Here is an 18,440-nt window from a genome sequence, read left to right as displayed (position 1 = left end):
CTGTCTCTACAAAGAGGTCAGTCACAACTTAAGTCCCTTAGGGATCAGTCCTGGGACTGCTCCTTTCTGGTATTTCCTTCTCGGAAGTCAAGGCAAAGTCAAAGGCTTCTGGCTGACCACATTTGCAGACAATAGCAAATAAGGATCAGTTATATTATCCTCCAGTAACACTAATTATTCCTGGAAAGGCCTGACACAGATATATCATTTGTGTCAGAGCCATGGAGTAAAACTAAATGCCAAGAAATACATAATACTGTCTTTCAGGAAGTCATCTGCCCCTGGTAACTGTCATATTGAAAAGACACCCCTAAGAGCTGACCCATTAGTCAGGGACTTATGGACACATGTAGACAGTAATCTAGCCCTTGACCATCATGTGTCTACAATAGTGAAAAAATGATTCTATACTGTGCAACTTATAAACAAAAATATAGAATCTACGTCCAAGGAGATCATTGTTCTGCTATATTTAGCATTCATAAGACCAACCACTTCTTACAATGCCCCCTTTGGAATGTACCTAACTATGCATATCCAACAACTAGAACACCCACAGAGATTCCTCACTAAAAGAATACAGTGTGTAAGTAACATGTCCAAAGCATTACACCTTAAAGCCATGTCCCCATCTGGTAGGAGTGATATTGAAAGTAAATTAGGTTTAGAGAAGTAAAAGTAGGAGGTAGTGAGTCTGAACTTGTGTTTAGGAGAAGTTAGACAAAGATTGAAATGTTTTAACTTTTGAAACTGGATACAAGAGTTATTGTAGAGAGAGAGAGTGAAATAAGGAAGCGTTGTGTTAAATTATAGGAGAATGTTTCTTGGGTAAGAATGGATGATAGTGGAAGGTACAGTAGGTTAGTGTGATAAGATGATAACCTAAAAAGGAGGAACAGAATGGGAGTTAACAGTAAATTCACTAGCATGCTGCTATTTTATGTGGGTTTATTATCGAGATGAGGAGAGTGGAGTTATTGACTGTAGGGAAATTTGGTAAGAAAGTTAAGAAGGTATAGATAGGAGAAATAGGTAAGAAAATGGAGAAAAAAAAGTATGTGATGAAAATTCAGGGTTAAGCAGAGGTGGAGAGAGGAAACTGATGTGTGCTATAGAACTGTAAGGAAGTTGGAGGAATGTGCAGTAGGGGATGGTGAGTAAGGTAGGGGAGGGTTTATTGATCAGGGGCAGAGATGTACAGTTATTAGATAATTGGAGTGAGGGGGGGCCCTTACAGGGAGGCTAAAGTATCCAGGGGTGGGTGGAAATGGGGGTAGGGTATGGGGAGCGAAGTGACAGCAAACAGAGTGTGGCTACATCTGAAAAAGTGGGTCGGCAACAGAAACAATCAGTGAGAACAGTTAGTAGATGCTATTAAAAGCAAAGAAGCAGTGTCCTAATGCAAGTTCCAGTGGGAGTGGGTATAATGTAAGTTAGTTGGTGAGAAAAAGTTACAGAAGAGCTGCTCTTCATGGCTGTGAAAATAAGAGGAAGAGGTAAGTGGTGTCAGCGACAGTTAAGAACAAGGATAAGTCAGCATCTACAGTAGGGATAAGCAGTAGGTATGGTAGATAAAAACGAGAATGGGGTGCAGTGATGTGCAGGCAGCTGTACACAGGCAGATGTAGGCAGGAAAATAATTGGGTTACACATACTTTAGCATACAAGCAAAGTTAGAGAAGGACTGCAGGCCCAGTTGAGAGAAAATGGAGCTTTGGAATTACTTTTGATGGGAGTTTCACTCAGATATCTTGTATTGCTGAGGACAGGTGCCTTTAGCTTACAAGCAAAGTTAGAGAGGAATTGCAGGTCCAGTTTCAGGAGTTGAAATGGAGCTTCAGCAGTATTTTGATGGGAATTTCACTCAGGTATCTTGTATTGCTAAGGACAGGTACCCTTTTCTAACAGCAGAGCATTCTTACATATAGACTAAATATTCATAGCCGTTCTTGCACATCACCACAAAATGGAGCTGGAGGGGAGAGAATGTACAGATGAGAAAATGTTAGCTCTAGCCTAAACTGGAGGATGTGATTCGTGAACCTCCCAGCCTCCTACTGTATCTACCTTCCCTATCCCTTATACTACTCTAACATGTTCCTAAAATTTACACTAGAATATATATATATATATATATATATATATATATATATATATATATATATATATGTATATAAATTAAGACATTAACACACCTAGGCAATACATTACAGTGCACTGACTTGGCATACTGTATATGAGACATTAGCATAATCACATGGTCTAGAGGGGTGGGGAGGACACAGTTACCATTATTACCACAGATGACTGTACTACAGTGAATGGCACAAATGTTACTGTAGTGTAAGGGTTATGAAAGGTGGATACTGCAGTCATGCATGCAGTATTTTGGTTATTTATTTATTATGTATGTATTTGTGTAATGATTTTGTGTTTTGTATTCATGCTTTGTCTTTGCTTTTGCCTTACTGGCCCAGGTCTTGGCTGAAAAGAAAGGGTCTTTGGATCACCCCACCTATCTGTTTTATAAATGGTAAATAAAATAAATAAAATAATGCTTGCATCAGTTTTATTCTTTTTTTGTTTTTGTCATGTCCCATAGCTGTGGACCAGAAACTGCATCCTTGCCAGTGACACTATGTACTGCACCCATCTTTGCCTCACATTAGGACCCATTGCATCCAGTCCTTCTGCTGCTGACTCAGGCCTATCTGGCAGTACTATGATGTTCTCAGACTGTAACTGTCTTATTCATAGGCTGCCTAGGGTGTTGTTCTTCTAGAGGGGCCTTTCCTCATCTATTTATTTATTTTTTATTTTTAAAGCAAAAAATAATTATGTTGCTTTACCTTAAAAAACAAATAAACATATAAACATCCCTATGCACCTCTACTAATAGAAAATGCTCCTGTGGCCAGTGCTTACCATATATAAAGTAAATCTTGCTTGGTCTGGGTGCAATCTGTAGATGGAAAATGAAGTTTCCATCAGCTGCAGCATGAGGTTAATGCTGGAAGTGATCAACCAGATATTGGCAATGGGCAGCATAGAGCTGAACTCTGTTGCTCAAAGTTCAGGGCAAAGCCAAAAATGCTGAGGTGCAGGGTAAACCTAGGTACAATATCATATACACATTTTAAATATTGCTTTGTCAATTTCACTTCAAAATGTTAATGGAATAAGGTTTTGCATCAACACACATTTCTGATCAATAAAGTATAAAGGTCTAATTTCTGTCATTAATGACTAGCTGTAATATTCAGTGTTTTACCAGAAAATCAAAAACTTTATGAGTGATATGGCAAAAATATGAGGCAAAATCAGGTACAGTTAAGAGGTATAGTGGGCAACTATGTACAACAGAAAATGGAAAACTCTTCTTTGTTAGGTTTATATGTGTGTATACATCGACAGGCAGAAAGAGAGAGATAAATAGAGATACAAGAACTGTTCATGTGAGATATGCGCAGACAAACTATAGTTTCTGGAACTGTATACAGAGGAAGTGACTAAATGCCTTCTGTGTACTGATAAGTCTGACTTTTATTTATGTGAAACAACTTGTAATACTTTCATGTGTGGCAAATGTCTGTGTGGAGTAAAGGTGAAATACATTACATGGCCATCTTGTTTTATGACAATCAGACATCTGAACTGTACACAAAAGTGGTGATAATTTCTGGGTAGGGGTGGGCTTGGAGGTAAGTAGACATAACTGCTTACTGGGGGTGGGGTGCATGAAAGTATGGAACCATCTTGTAATTTGCTCAGTTTAAATAGTCGCTATCTGAATTTGCAGGGCAAAGAAAGTGCTTTGGAAAAGCTCTCATTTACATAAGGAATTGATATGTTTCTTCAGTTGTGTTGGGTTAGAATTTATGTACATCTTGTATAAAGATACAGAGCGGATCCTGAAGGAAATAGAGTGTGACATCAAAAATTTACAAAAGAAAATAACTTAGGATTTGTTATTTTGTACTATGGAGGGTCACTAGGGATCCAGTATCTGTCAAAGGGATCCAGTATCTTTCTGCCTGGGATGACATGGTCGACAGACCACAATGTTTTGCCAGAGATGGCCTGCACCTGTCACCTCTGGGATTCCGGATACAAGCTAAGGTTCTTGCCACCCTTATAGTGACTTTTTAGGCAAGGTTCAAATGACAAATTCACCACCGTAACAGGAATAGGCAAGAAAAAACTGAGGGTGATGCTACTCAATGCTAGAAGTCTAAATCTCAAAATGCAATCACTCGAGGCACTCCTTAAAATGGAGGACATCGATATCTGTACAGTGACTGAGACCTGGTTCAAGGCTCCAGAGAGCACCCCTGCACTACCAGGCTATAACTCATGCCACACTTTTCGGCCATGTAACCTGGACCGGAACACCAAAGGCAGAGGTGTGTCCATATTCAATAAGGATATCCACACCTCCAGGCTAGTTGCTCAGCATAATGCAGCCGAGGTTATCCAAGTGCAACTAACTCTGGGCAAAACTGAAATCCAAATTGTAGCTTGCTACAGATCACCCAACATGCCCCAGGATTCCCACTCCTCTTTTCTTGATGTACTGGAAAATATTAGGGTTCAACCAAACACCCTAATAATGGGTGATTTCAACTACCCCACCATTAAGTGGGAAAACTAGTCATGTACCAACTCCTTCACTCAACGCTTTCTGGAATTCATAAACTCCAATGCCCTGGATCAACTTATCCACACCCCCACCAGGGGCAACAATATCCTAGATCTAGTCATTACCAATATGAGTGACCGGTGTTCCACACCTGAAGTCAACGCCTCACTGGTCTGATCTGATCATAAGCTAATTACCCTAGATATCCACATCCTGCCCCCACTCACCATTAAGGAAACAATGCTAAAAAATTTCTCCAAAGCCAACTTCATGCTTCTTAAGACAGAAGTGGTGAACTTCATGACACCCATGCAGATGTACAATACAGTTACGACTACTGAATCCTACACAAATGCACTTTATAAGCACTTACATGAGTGCATGGATCGTGGTATCCCAAACAGAACCAAGACGCTATTCTCCAAAAAAAGGAAGCCAATCTGGTGGTCCCCTACCATAAACAAACTGTACAACAGAAGAAAGAAACTGTTGCAAAAGAGTGTAAAATCCCATGAGTGGAGGAGCTCCCTGGTCAGCCTCAGTAAGAAGCTGCGATCCCTGATAAAATCCTCCAAAGCTAGTTATGAAAACAAAATCTCCACTGATTCTAAAGACAACCACAAAGCATTCTACAGCTATGTCAAGAATCTCAATGGCAACACTCAGATCTGCTCTGCGTTACAGCACAATGGCACTAAATATACAGACCCAACTGATATTGCCAACATCCTGGCAGGTAGGTTCAGTGCTAACTTTACCCCCCCTCACCCCCTAAAGAGCCCATCTCTATACCGGAAGAATGCAAAGTTCCTGTAATCATGGCTGCACAGGTAAAAACCACACTCTCCAAAGCCAAGAACACAGCATCCATGGGACCAGACAACATCCCAGGCTGCATTCTACATGAACTACAGAACAAACTGGCACCCCACCTAAGTACCATGTTCAATCATAGCCTCACCTCAGGCTTTGTGCCCACTGAATGGTGCACAGCAACGGTTATCCCACTCCACAAGGGTGGAGCCACCACGGACCCTGGGAACTACTGCCCCATTAGCCTGACGAGCCTGGTCTGCAAGGCCATGGAACGTATCATCATGGAACGTATAAACAAAGACATTGGTAATCTCCAAACTCTGGACTCCACCCAGTTTGGGTTTGTAAAAGGCAGATCATGTCTCCTAAACCTGATAGACTTCTTTGAAGCAGTCACCAAAGCCATAGACAAGGGTAAGGTGGTTCACACAACCTATCTAGATCTTGCCAAGACTTTTGACACCATCCCCCACTCTGGAATTATAGATAAACTCACTAAACTAGGTATAAATCCCTATGTCACAAGATGGGTTGCCAACTGGCTCACTGACAGAACCCACAGTGTGAAAGTAGCAGACTCCAAATATGACTTCAGACCAGTGACAAGTGGAGTACCACAGGGTTCAGTCCTGGGTCCTCTCCTGTTTGGTATCTACTTCTCTGAAGTACAGGCTAACACAGAAGGTCTTTGGCTAATGAAGTTTGCAGATGACTGCAAACTAGGAGCCATAATCAAAACTCCTAACAATGTGGACATCCTAGAAAAGGGCCTCACTGAGTCAGATGCCTGGTGTCAAAGCCATGGTCTCAAGCTCAATGCAAAAAAGTGCATTTCATCCCTTTTGGTAAAAACTCTGTACACATGAACTACAACATAGGTGGTAGTATACTTAACAGCAAAAGTGTGATAAGAGACCTTGGGACACAGGTGGACAGTAGTCTCTCCTTTGATAATCACATTGCCACAGTAGTCAGGAAATCCTTCTACGTGGGCACATCTCATCACAAAAGGTTTCTCATCCAGAAAAAAAGTGGTCATTGTTCCCCTCTACTCATCACTCATTAGACCCATTATAGAGTACAAAGCCCCTTTTGGTATATACCTCACAAGACATCTACAACAACTGGAAAGGCCACAGAAATACCTCACAAAGAGGATTACCGGCCTCAAACAGATGCCCTATGAAGACCGTCTCAAAAAACTCCAGCTTTTCTCCTTCGCATATCGCCTACTCAGAGGTGATCTCTGCCTATCATACAAAGCTATGTCAAACCCAGAGCTGTTGGACATGCTCCACTTAAAGAAATCCCAATCCCTCCGAGCTACATGCTCTAAGGACCTCAACCTTGTCACCACAATAAATAGAATATGCTGGAGAGATAGATTCATGTTCCAGAGACATCCCATACTCTGGAATAAACTACCTATCTATATCAAACAAAGCTCCTCATTAGCACTCTTCAAAAAAAATCTTGATGATTGGATGGGAAATAGGAAATTCACCATGGGGATTCACCTCTGTGGCTCTGCTCGACAGTGGCACAGGAAAATAATTTTCTTGGGTGGCAAAAGCCAGGGTACCTTTTTGGCTGGCCTTGTATAGGCCCCAGGGCTGATAGCCTAGTACCTACCTATGAACCTATGAACTACATGAATATTTTTGAGAAGACTGATAGGGACTGCGCATTGATTAAATGGAGGAAGGAGAAAAAGTTGGCAAGAGATTGTGATCAATACAAAGCCAACCAAGCCTATCCACATCCTATTTTAGTGTTCAAGGTTGGTGGTCAGTCGTTATTAGGCAACATCACTGAACCTACTATGACACATTCTACTGCAGGGGTTGATAATGATGATAATGCCTTTTTAGATGAAGCCAGGGGCCCATGGCATTCTTCAAAGATTCTAATCAACATGATGAAGCAACATGGGCTGGACAGCTTATCTGAGGTGAATGGCCCCCAGAGAGTTGATTCCTACCTTGTGAAGAGGCATAATTTGAACTGGGGGCAATGTCAGAGATAGTTTTGAATACTTCTCTTCCAAGCCTAGGTACTGTATACAATTTTAAAGGTTTCAGTATTTACAATTATAGCCATTTGAACATTACCTCTTCATTTGGGAGTTATTTTGTCAAGGGTTCACTTTTGTCCCTGCTAGAAGATTTAATTTAGTAGAGAGTCTACTTGGTTTAAATCTGTCCATCTGTAAGTTAAACTTGACTATTTTTAAAGATAATGGCATGGGGGGCAAGCTAAGTTTTGGGTTGTGTAGAATGAGTTTATTCAATCCTCCACTGAAACCTTTTTTGTCTTCCTTTGAAATGGCTTGTGAAAAGGAAATGCATGATTTAAGTACAGGGGTTGGTTATTACATTTTAACTAAGGAATAAGATAAAATGTTAAAGACGTGACTGCAAACTGTTCCATTAGAATAATTAAACCAGATAAAGGGGATGGTGCTGTAGTGATGGATTATTTCTTATACTCCCAAGTATTATGCAATACCTGCATGATGGTGAGTTCTTTGTTGGTGTGAGTAAAATGAAATTAATTTAGCTGATCAGCAAATTGATTATTGGTTGGAAGATTTCACCATGAATTCTGATATGGACAATACTATTCTTGATTATTATAGAGTGGATATACCTATAATACCAAATACTTTTGGTATACCTAAATTGCATACATCTGTTGAAGACCACCGCTTTGGCCAACTGTGGTACTAGGGGGTTCAAAAACTGAGTCATTAGTGAAGTTTGTGAACGTTACTCTGAAAACTTTATTTGATGATAAAAATACCTTAAAGATATGTGGCACTTCTTGAACTATATGTATCAAGCTCAATTTGATAACGATGTGATCTTCTTAACTATCGATGCAAAAGACTTGTTCTTTGTCATCCCACACCAGGAATGTTTGCAGTGGTTTCGTGAAGCTTTAGTTTGTTGTACAAATTTACCTTTATGTACCATTAACTTTGCGGTTGAAGTCATGGGAATTGGTATTAACCAACAATTTTCTATTTTTTTAGTCTGAATACTTTAAACAAATTATGGGGGTTGCTCTGGCGGCATCTGCACCTCCATTCTTTGCTAACATTATCCTGTGGTGGTGGGAAAAATTTGTTTTTTCTTCTCCTTTCATACGTAATGTTAAGACATATTTAAGGTTTTTGTATGATGTCTTCATTGCATGGATTGGAAGCCCCACTAGTATTAATGGGTTTTGCATTTTATCAACAGAATTGCTTCCTTTTTGGTTTTTGAGGGTCAATACAGTGAATCTTTAATTAATTTTCTAGATGTAACAATTTCAAAGGATATTTATTGAACATTGTTGTTTTAATTCTACAAGTAAAGGCACATATTCTAATAGTTTGCTATACTTTAATAGTCACCATCCACTGTGACAAAAGAGGGATGTTATGAAGACACAGCTTATTCGATTGTCTCAACTGACTTCAGATGATGATATATTTTATAATGAAATTAAGGTTCTTAGTAGGATGTTTTGTGATAGGCAGTATCCCTTTGAGTTTATAAAGGGTTAAGAGACAAAGTAATTAAGAAAAGATTTGAGAGACAAACTAATTAAAGAAAGATTTAGTCATTATAAATCTGTTTCAAAGTATGGGTTGGAGGTCCCAGAGGGTAGTTCTAGTGTATTAACTCATGTAACGATTGGTAGGAATGACATCACAACTGTAAACTGCAACCCATTTACTAGGACTTATGTGTGTGGCTTTCACATTGTTAGTAAAGAAGTAAAAAAACATTTTAACAAAGAAATGGGCTAGTTTTATCACACCCCAAAGTTTGGATGACATTTTGGGTAAAAGTCCTCCCTGGAATTTAAAACTGGGAGTAATCTTAAGAGGAAGTTTGAAAATTGACCATATAGGAGTTGGCAGAATAATATGTTTGTGAAGGGTATGTCAAAATGTGGGGCATGCAGCCAATGTAGGTTTATTTTTGAAGGCACAAGTTTTATGGTGGGTAACTATCCAAGAACCATATACCCCAATATTTTAACTGTAATACATCTGGGCTGGTGTACTTAGCACAATGTAACACATGTCCAGCATTCTATGTGGGCAAGACAGTGAAGGCACTGAAACATAGAATTTATCAACACATATATGCAATTAGTAGAAAGGATATTAGTAATTCTTTGTTTCAGCATTCTGATCAGAGTGAGAATAAAAAAAAATATTTTAGAAAAGGTACCCCATTTTGAGAGGGGTGGTGACTGGGAAGTAGAGAAACATGAACTTTACTGGCAAATGCTATTAAACTCGAATCCTCCCAAGTATTAATAATATGATATCAATATATTGTTTATTGCTTAATATAAGTTCTAACATTTTAATGTATTTTATATTAGCTTAATTAAGAATTTGTGTGAGTTTTGAGGAAATTTTAGATTTTTATAATGTATCCTTGTTTTAATAAATATTTTGATACATTTTGTTACACTTTGATACATGCCATTATGGATGAAGTTTTCATTTAAATGTTAGGTTTTATGATTAGCCACAATATGGCAATGTAAATACTTGGTTAGTTAAATGTTTGTAATGGGAAAGTTTGACATCTGATGAAGTCCACAGTAAAGTTTAAGTGGATGAAAGCAGTTATCTGTTAAAATGTTTGTGCTGCTACTTTTTGGCATCTGCAGCTGCTTGGTTTTTAACTGAACATCTGAGACACACAGACAAATTAGGTATAATTGCTGGTCTCTCTGTGGAGTGAAATTAAAATATCTCTGCTGTTTGCTCATTATTCTAGCTTTGCAGGACAAATGTGATTTGTTTGAAGCAACCTGGGATACTTTAATGTGTGGCAACTGTTTGCGTGGAGCAGTGGTGAAATACATTATATGGCCATCCTGTTTTATTACAGTCAGAAGTCTGAACTGTACACAGAAGTTGTTCTAACTAATTGGTAGGGGTGGAGGTTATGTGGAATGTAAATGACTCTCATACCATTTGTTCAGTGGAACTAGTCATATTTTAGAAACTAAGACACAAAATACAACTTCATAGCTTCAGTAGGCCTGGTGACAAAATACTCCAAGACAATGTAAGTTGATTTTGACATAGTGGACTCTACCCTGAAAATCCACCTAGTCTAAAACTGGCCATATTCAGACTTTTGCACATGTCACTGTAGCTTGTGTGGGGACAAGAGATGAGGTCATTATTTCTTTAATTGTCCTCTAAAATCTCAGAGGTGTACACAGGTCACTCCAGCTTGTATTGGTTGTGCTGGGAACAGTGTGGTCATTATTTAACATCCCTCGCAATCTCCCTCACAATCTTTAGAGGTATGCACAGAGGTTAACTTTATCTTGTACAGGAACAATGTACAGTCTCGGAGTAACAAGTTGGAAATATTACTGTAATTATTATATTTTCACTTTTCTCACATCAAATATTAGATATATATATATATGTGGCTATCTTTTGGATAAGAGTAAGGAAGCATGCTGTTTATGTATGACTGAGGTGCATATGTATATGTTATTTTATATTTGTTTTTTTCAGTTTCGTTTTAGTCTGACATCCAAAGAGAAAACATACAGTGGTTGACTTTTTAGGGCGAGGTGAGAAGGCATGATGTATATCTGCATGACAGAAGCAACTCAAAATATTTGACTGTGGCCGTATGTACCTTCATTTTCATCCCAGTCTAACATCAGAGAGGGATATGCAGAATATGACTATATTTTTTTTCTTGAGGGGTTGCTGGGAAGAAAGTACTGTTCCCAGATGATTTATGTATCCTCACACACATTTGTCATCTGAGTTGATTATAAACTGCTATTTTGTCAGATTTGGACATCAAGCCTTGGAAACAATTTATTCCTTGAAAAACAAACAAATAAGATTGAATTTAATTCATCAGGATTTTTGTTCAGGCCATTATTGGACAAAATATTGTTAAACATCTTGAAAAATACACCTCAGAGCATCTAGAACCCCCATGGCTTTTGGACACCTGCACATCCCCAGCTTAATGTAGTTATTTCCTCCAGATTTATTACACTGTAGTTTTCATTAGAGTGGTTGAAAGGATGCCAGAAAAAGCAAACTTGAAGAGTAAGACTGAACTTCTTTCCTTAATTGTAATTTTTTTCAGGCCATAACTGGATGATAAGGTTATTAAAAAAACTTTAAAATGCACCTCAGAACATCTAGAACCTCCATGGCTTCTGTGGGCCTACTGGCCCCAGACCCCAGCTTAGTGCAATTATTTTATCCACAATTAACAGAGCACAGTCTTCCTAGTTAGAATGTGTTGAATGAATGAATGAATGCAGGAAAAATACAAAGATTAAGAAACTGTGAGAAAGGAAGGAAAAAAGTAATCTTGTTGGTGTGGGTAGGCCAGGGATGCTGGGTAGTGTGCATGAGTAGGGGGAGCAGTGGGGGTGATCTGGAGTGTTTAGCCTAGGGCACCATCTCAGCTAAGGCAGGTCCTGACCACCATTATGTATTTTATGGTGCAGACCATGAATATCTTTCTTCAACTTTTTACTTCATACTACAGTACACCAATAGATGTATCCAAGCAGCAGAAGTCAGGCTTCCTTTCTCTAACTACACATTTGACAATGTTTGGTGAAGTGTTGCACACCATCTCCACCATGGCCTGCGGGTTACAAATGGTGTTCATTAGACGCATATCCTGCAATACCTGCATCAAATGCTGCACTCAAGAGTGGACACTATTATGAATGCCCTACTGCCTATGACCATGGGAGCAGCATATACATGATTCGGCATCTGGCAATGTAAGCACCTGCCAATAAGATGATTCTGTGGAAAGTCATTCTTAACAAGCACTGGTATAGGATGAATGTGTGGTAGATGAATCATGAAATTACCTGGATGGTGCATAGACAAATTTTGTATAACACTCTTTTTATTATACACCTCCCCCAATGTTGATGCAATCAATGACTCTCAGGATCTCAGGAAAACAGGCTAAATGACAGAATGCCTATACAATGATGGCTCTCTCTACTGCCTGCAAAAAACAAATATGCTCCTCCTTATGTCACAGCAACATGTCAAGGAACTGGTGTAAGATCTGTGAGGCTAATGCCTGTAGATTTCCTATTGTATCCCCTGTCAGATGCTGAAAGGTGCCCATAGGAATCAAACTTTTGTATGCACTGGGAGATGTATTTAATGCATCTTTCTTGATTTCACATGATTTCATGTCTACTAATTTCCATTTGGTGCATCTGTCAAGTAGAGAATATTGTTAAAGAACAAGGGAATGAGCAATATTGTTAAAGACTAAATCTATTGTATAGTTATAAGCTGCTACTCTGTAGGTTGCACTCATAAATGTGAAATGCTAATGTGATCAAATAATTCAAGTCTAATAGTCTTAGCCTATAAGGTGTTTGCAAAAAGAAAAGTGTTCACTGTACTTACCAATTAACACAGAACTCCCAGAATTCAGCTGTAGTCTAGTTCCAGAGGTAGTTGCAAGGACCGAGTGGACAGTTGGTCCTGGGGATGACAATACTGTCCCCAAATCTGCAAATGCCAAAAGTGTCTGCAAAGGATCTGAAACCAAAAAGAATAATTAAATAATGCTAGGAAGGAAAAAACAGAGGCAGACAGTTGTGCTGGGGTATTTGTGCATGTGTTTGTGTGTTTGTGTGTGTGTGTGTGTGTGGGGGGTGTCTGCGTCTGTATGTGTGACAGTACATTAATGCATTAGTGTTTCGGTGTTTGAGTTTGTATGTAAGATTACAAATTAAGTGGAAAACAGTGAGCGATGTAGAGAAAGAAAAACAGATGTACAGATAAGGGTAAAGACATAAAGGAAGGAACATTAGAAGCAGAAACAAATTATTTAGGATTGTTTAACCAGTTTTTCAGGCATAACAAGACCATGTTTTATTACTAGAGAAAAAAAAAAAGAAATAAGTTAATATTATTACTTGCTTTAAGTCGAGTTATTTATTTATTTAACATTTGTTTCCTGGAAAGTCCGACTTGCAAACAAGCCAGTTTTCAGCGGAGGCCTGGGAAGAACTGCTCCAAATGCATGTCTTTATAATGTGGGAGGAAACCCACATGAACGCAGGGAGGATATACAGAATCCATACAGAAGGGACTCCAGCTGATAATTGAACCAGAGAACCTCTTGCTACCACGATACCACTGCGCCATCCAAACAGAATTGTATTAGGACTGCAAAGGTGGTTTGAAATACTTGGTTATGATATTTAAATTTCACTTAAAGTCACCTCCTCAAACCTTTCATACTCATTGGAGGTTTGTTGGATCAAAATAGTGAAACTTTTAAAGCCCGATATTCTGTGAAGGCTAATCAAAGCTTCTCATTAGAAATGTACAGATGTGGCAGAGATTTCTTGCATTCCAGACAAAAATGCACAACACCCTGTATATAACAAATGTGTGGGAAATACTTTGTCCCCTATTGTAAAACTGTGCAGATAGGAAAAAGATTTTAAGTCTTAGGAAATTAAGAGGTTTTAAGGCTGTTGAAAGTAACTAAACCCATCCCAGGATGCATCATGCTAGACCACAAGCTGTGTTGTAGCTTTTCCTTCTGCTGCTGACCACCAGCTGCCCCTGGCTCCTCTTCTCCTTCACCTGGTTCTTGGTCTCACCTTAGCCTCCTCCAGGCACAAACTGAACCTGGTTAAACAACAGCAAGGAGATCAAGGATGCTGCAGAATGGGACATGTGCCCTCACTCATGTTCTCTTCTGGCAGCCTTGGCAGCTCCCTGATTGTTGCTCTTTGGAGGTATATGAGGGCTTCTATCCATGTGCATCATCCCAAATGAGCAGTTCATTGAGCTGGTTTGGCTTGTATGCTGCTTATTGTAGCAGGCTTTTAGACTGCCTCCCCCTTCCTTGTGGTTCATGTTTCCAATGTTTTTCACCTATTTCTATATTGTAGTGTTTGCACAATCCCCAGTGCAACAGTTTTGCCACATTATTGTATCTTTCAGTGTAAAAGTCTTCTGCCATGAGTATATCAAAAAAAGCAACAAGGTGTGTGACTGTTTCCAATTCTTTTTTTTTTTACAGTACCTGCATTTGTCTTTTTCTCCCACATGTTCAATGGACATTGTAAATCAATGTGTACATAGTCCACTATCCTGTGTTACCATTATTAACCTTTCATCCTTTGGTTTCAACTCACCTCTCCTTAACCATTTCTGCATCAAATTCTGATCAACACGAGGTTGTTCCATGATATATTTAAACTTCACATTGTATTTATGGCTTTTCCACATTTCTTTCCTTCTCATCTCATCCTTCTCTTTATATTCTTTTTTTTTGGCACATTTAGCTGCTGCCTGATTTTTGTCTTCTGTGTTGATTTCCATTCCCACATGACACTGATATGTGCCTGCTAAACTAAGCAGAAAGGTCATCTTAGACTTCATCTCCTCATGTTTTAAAACTTTCACTATGTATGGCTCTGCAGATCTATACATGTAATCAGTTTTGAGGAGGCCATCCCTCCTTCAGAATGGGGGATGTATAATCATGGTACACACTGAGTTTATGTAGCATTTGATAAGCATGAAACATTTATTTTTCTTGTTTCTCTGTCCAGCTGATCAATACCTTGGGGCCAGTCAGTCACACCAAAACAGAACAGGAAAAATTAATTTGTTTATAGCTTGATCTTTATTTCTAGTTGTCAAGCCTGTTTTCAATATTATCTTTAGTCTTCAAAAATATTCTTTACTGTGTTTTATTTGCATTTGTTCATGTTTTATTGCATATCCTTTATCAATTCCCAAATATTTATACACCCCCTCCTATCAAGTTCCTTTATATCACATTCCTGTCCAGGGCTGATGTTTTCTTGGTTTTGCAGCGTTCCTGCTTCCTATATCATCTGAGAAAGTTTTAGCCACTTGCAGTTGTGCGTTCACTCCTCATCAGATAACTATATTTTAATTCATCCACTAAAGTATATGAGAAGTCTTTAAGCAAGGTTGTTTTCTGGGAGCCAAATTGTAACTAAGACCTATTCTGTAAAGCAAAGAACTTAATGGGTTAAGGGCAAGATGTAACAACAGCGATGACAAAAAAAAAAATCACCCTGGAATATCTTCTTTGAATTTTTAGCCCTGGGATAATAATTTGCCCTTTGCCATAGCTTAATTGCAAAGTGGTTTGCCACTGTTTCATGGTCATGTAGTGTAATTAATCAATGTAGAATGTAATAGCTTACACATGTGTAACTACTCCATTATCCATGAATGTGGGATGCTGTCAAATGTTTTTTTGCAATCTATCCATACCATACTTGGATCCCTCCTCTTTTTCAATTCTCTATTATTGATTTATTTCACAACAAATGATCCTTTGTTCAGTATGATTTCCCTTTGTCACCCTTTGGCTCTATTGCCACAACTGAGTTTTCTTCTAAATGACTGTAAACTCCGTCTGCATCTGTTCCAGTATATAATTTGTACATACTGGTCCATAGTTTTTAGGATGGTTTACAGGTTCACTCTTAAGGATGAGTATAATTTTTTCTGTTGTTAACCAGGTTTGTATCTGTTTGAGATGCATATATAAGTAATTCTTACTCACGGCTAAATCTTTGTGTCAAGATGTTAATACTTTTAGCCAGCTGTTAGGTACTGCATCTGGACCTGAGGTTTTCCAGTTAGGAACATTTCTTAATTTCTTTCAATTTCTCTGGCTGTTACTTTATTCCATTCATATCCTGTACATTTTAACTTCTTACTGTTTCTTGTACTTCGTCTGTTCATTCAGCATTTTGTTATGTTCCACATGGTCTTTGTAGTTATTTCCACAAAATATATTGAGTTCTTTTTTTGGTGGTGTTTCTATTCCTCTTGCTTTATTTTCCAGTTCTCTAGAAAACTTTTTTAGGTCATCAATTAATTACTTATTTTGCACTTTTCCTTTATATTTATCTGTATATCCTATATGTTTTTCTGCCTGTGCTGATATCTTTAGTTTATTATTTGCAATACTGTAAAACAGATCCTGATCTGTTCAGCCATTCATGATTTTATCATGTCTAAGTAAACTTCTTGTTTTAATTGCTTTATAATTTTCTCTATTTGATGTTTCCATGATGGCATTTGATTTATGGATACATAGATTGTTACTGCGCTAATGATCCAGAGGGCCTTTCTAAGTCTAGATAAGTTTTCCTTAAAGAATAATAACATCCTGTATCCAAATAAGACTGTCCATAAGGGACATGGGGCAAAGGCCCGGAGTAAATTTCCTATTCCCCATCCATTTGTCTAGGTTCCACTTAAATTGGGTAATAGATGAACTCAGCTTCACATGGATGGGAATTCTCTTCCACTGGAGGGCAGTTTCTGGGACAAACATCTGTCTCTTCAGCATGGTCTGTTTAAGTCACAGACAAAAATTCAGATCCCTAGACCTTATATTTCTGGTACTGTTTGACTTATGTATATGGAGGAGATTCATAAGTGTGGGGTCTGCAGATGCCTTGTAAGTCAGGCAAAAATCACCCCTCAGCAATCTATAGGAGGCTGAGTGGGTAAAGATGGGTTGTTATGCCTTGTATTCTATCTGTAAAGAACCTATGAGGTCACTCTAGTTGCAGCACATGCCATAGTCTATGACTGGTCTGATAAGGGCAGAGTACAGTGGAATAATGACCAATTTGGACCTAGATGCCATGCCTTTACTTATAAGTGGCATAACATAAAAGGATTTTCTCACCACTCGCCTATTCTGAGGTGATCTCTGCCTAACATACAAAGCTATGTCAAACCCACAGCTGTTGGACATGCTACACCTAAATAAGTCCCAATCCCTCCAAGATACTCACTCTAGGGACCTAAACCTTGTCACCACAATAAACAAAACATGCTGGAGGGATAGATTCCTGTCCCAGAGACTTCACATACTCTGGAACAAGCTACCTATCTATGTCAAGCAAAGTTTCTCACTAGAACTCTTCAAGAGAAATCTTGAGGAGTGGATGGGAAATAGAAAATTCAGCCCTGGGATCACTTCTATGGCTCTGCTCGACAGGGGCACAGGAAAATAACTTTATTGGGGGGCGAAAGCCAGGGCACTTGCTGATTAGGCTTACATAGGCCCTTGGGCCGATAGTCTAGTACCTACCTATGAATCTATGAACCTATGTGGTGATCAAAGTTAAGGCTACTGATTAAGTGCTTTATCAACATGGTAATTAGCTGGGATGGTTGATTTTCCAAAGGGTACGATTATGCATTTCTTAACACTGAGTTTAAAACCATGGCTTAACCCTTTGTTAGTCAGAGATAGACTTTCTTGAAGAATGCTAGTGTCTAGAGGGGAGTTGATGACAACCCCCAAATGTCGTCATCTGCAAACTTAACCATAAACCTTCAGCATTTGCTTCCACTTCAGAGAAATAGATGTCAAAAAGAAGCAGGTCCAGTACAGAGCCCTGGAAGACTCCACTACTAATTGGGCTGTTGATGGAGCTGGCCTCACCTATTTTGACCTACTATTTGACCTCCTGAGTTCTATCAGTGATCATGTTGGCTATCCAGCAGGTGATAAAAGGGTTTATACTTAATTTTGTGAGCTTGTCTATAATGTCTGAGCGGAGTATTGTATCAAAAGCCTTGGCCAGGTTGAGGAAGGTGTGTGCACATTCTTGCCCTCATCCATTGCTTTGGTGACCCTCTCAAGGAAGTCCTCCAGATTTAAGAGGCATAATCTTCCTTTAACAAAGCTGAACTGTGATGGTTCAGCATCTGCACATTATCTATGTCCTCATTTATTGTGTCCATGATGATTCTTTCCATTCCATGGCTATATATATATATATATATATATATATATATATATATATATATATATATATATATATAGTCAGACTTATGGGCCTGTAGTTACCCAAATCGGTGGTTCAACCTCCTTTATGCAGGGGAATGACTGTAGCTAGCTTCCATTTC

General features: G+C 38.8%; 1 protein-coding gene across 1 annotated transcript in view; it reads right to left on the bottom strand.

Annotated features, from left to right (window-relative positions):
- Positions 1-18,440, bottom strand: part of ADAMTSL1 (ADAMTS like 1) — a 4,128,157-nt gene that overhangs the window by 386,340 nt on the left and 3,723,377 nt on the right. Inside the window, exon 23 of the mRNA XM_044061207.1 lies at positions 12,906-13,040. Within this exon, the coding sequence (XP_043917142.1) occupies positions 12,906-13,040 (135 nt within the window). The remainder of the gene's footprint in view (positions 1-12,905; positions 13,041-18,440) is intronic.

The sequence above is a fragment of the Protopterus annectens genome, chromosome 2.part0 (assembly GCF_019279795.1).
Source record: "Protopterus annectens isolate FY-2018-M chromosome 2.part0, PAN1.0, whole genome shotgun sequence".
Classification (NCBI taxonomy): domain Eukaryota; kingdom Metazoa; phylum Chordata; order Ceratodontiformes; family Protopteridae; genus Protopterus; species Protopterus annectens.
Note: the sequence above shows the minus strand (reverse complement) of the source record. Positions and strands in the feature narration are given on the sequence as shown.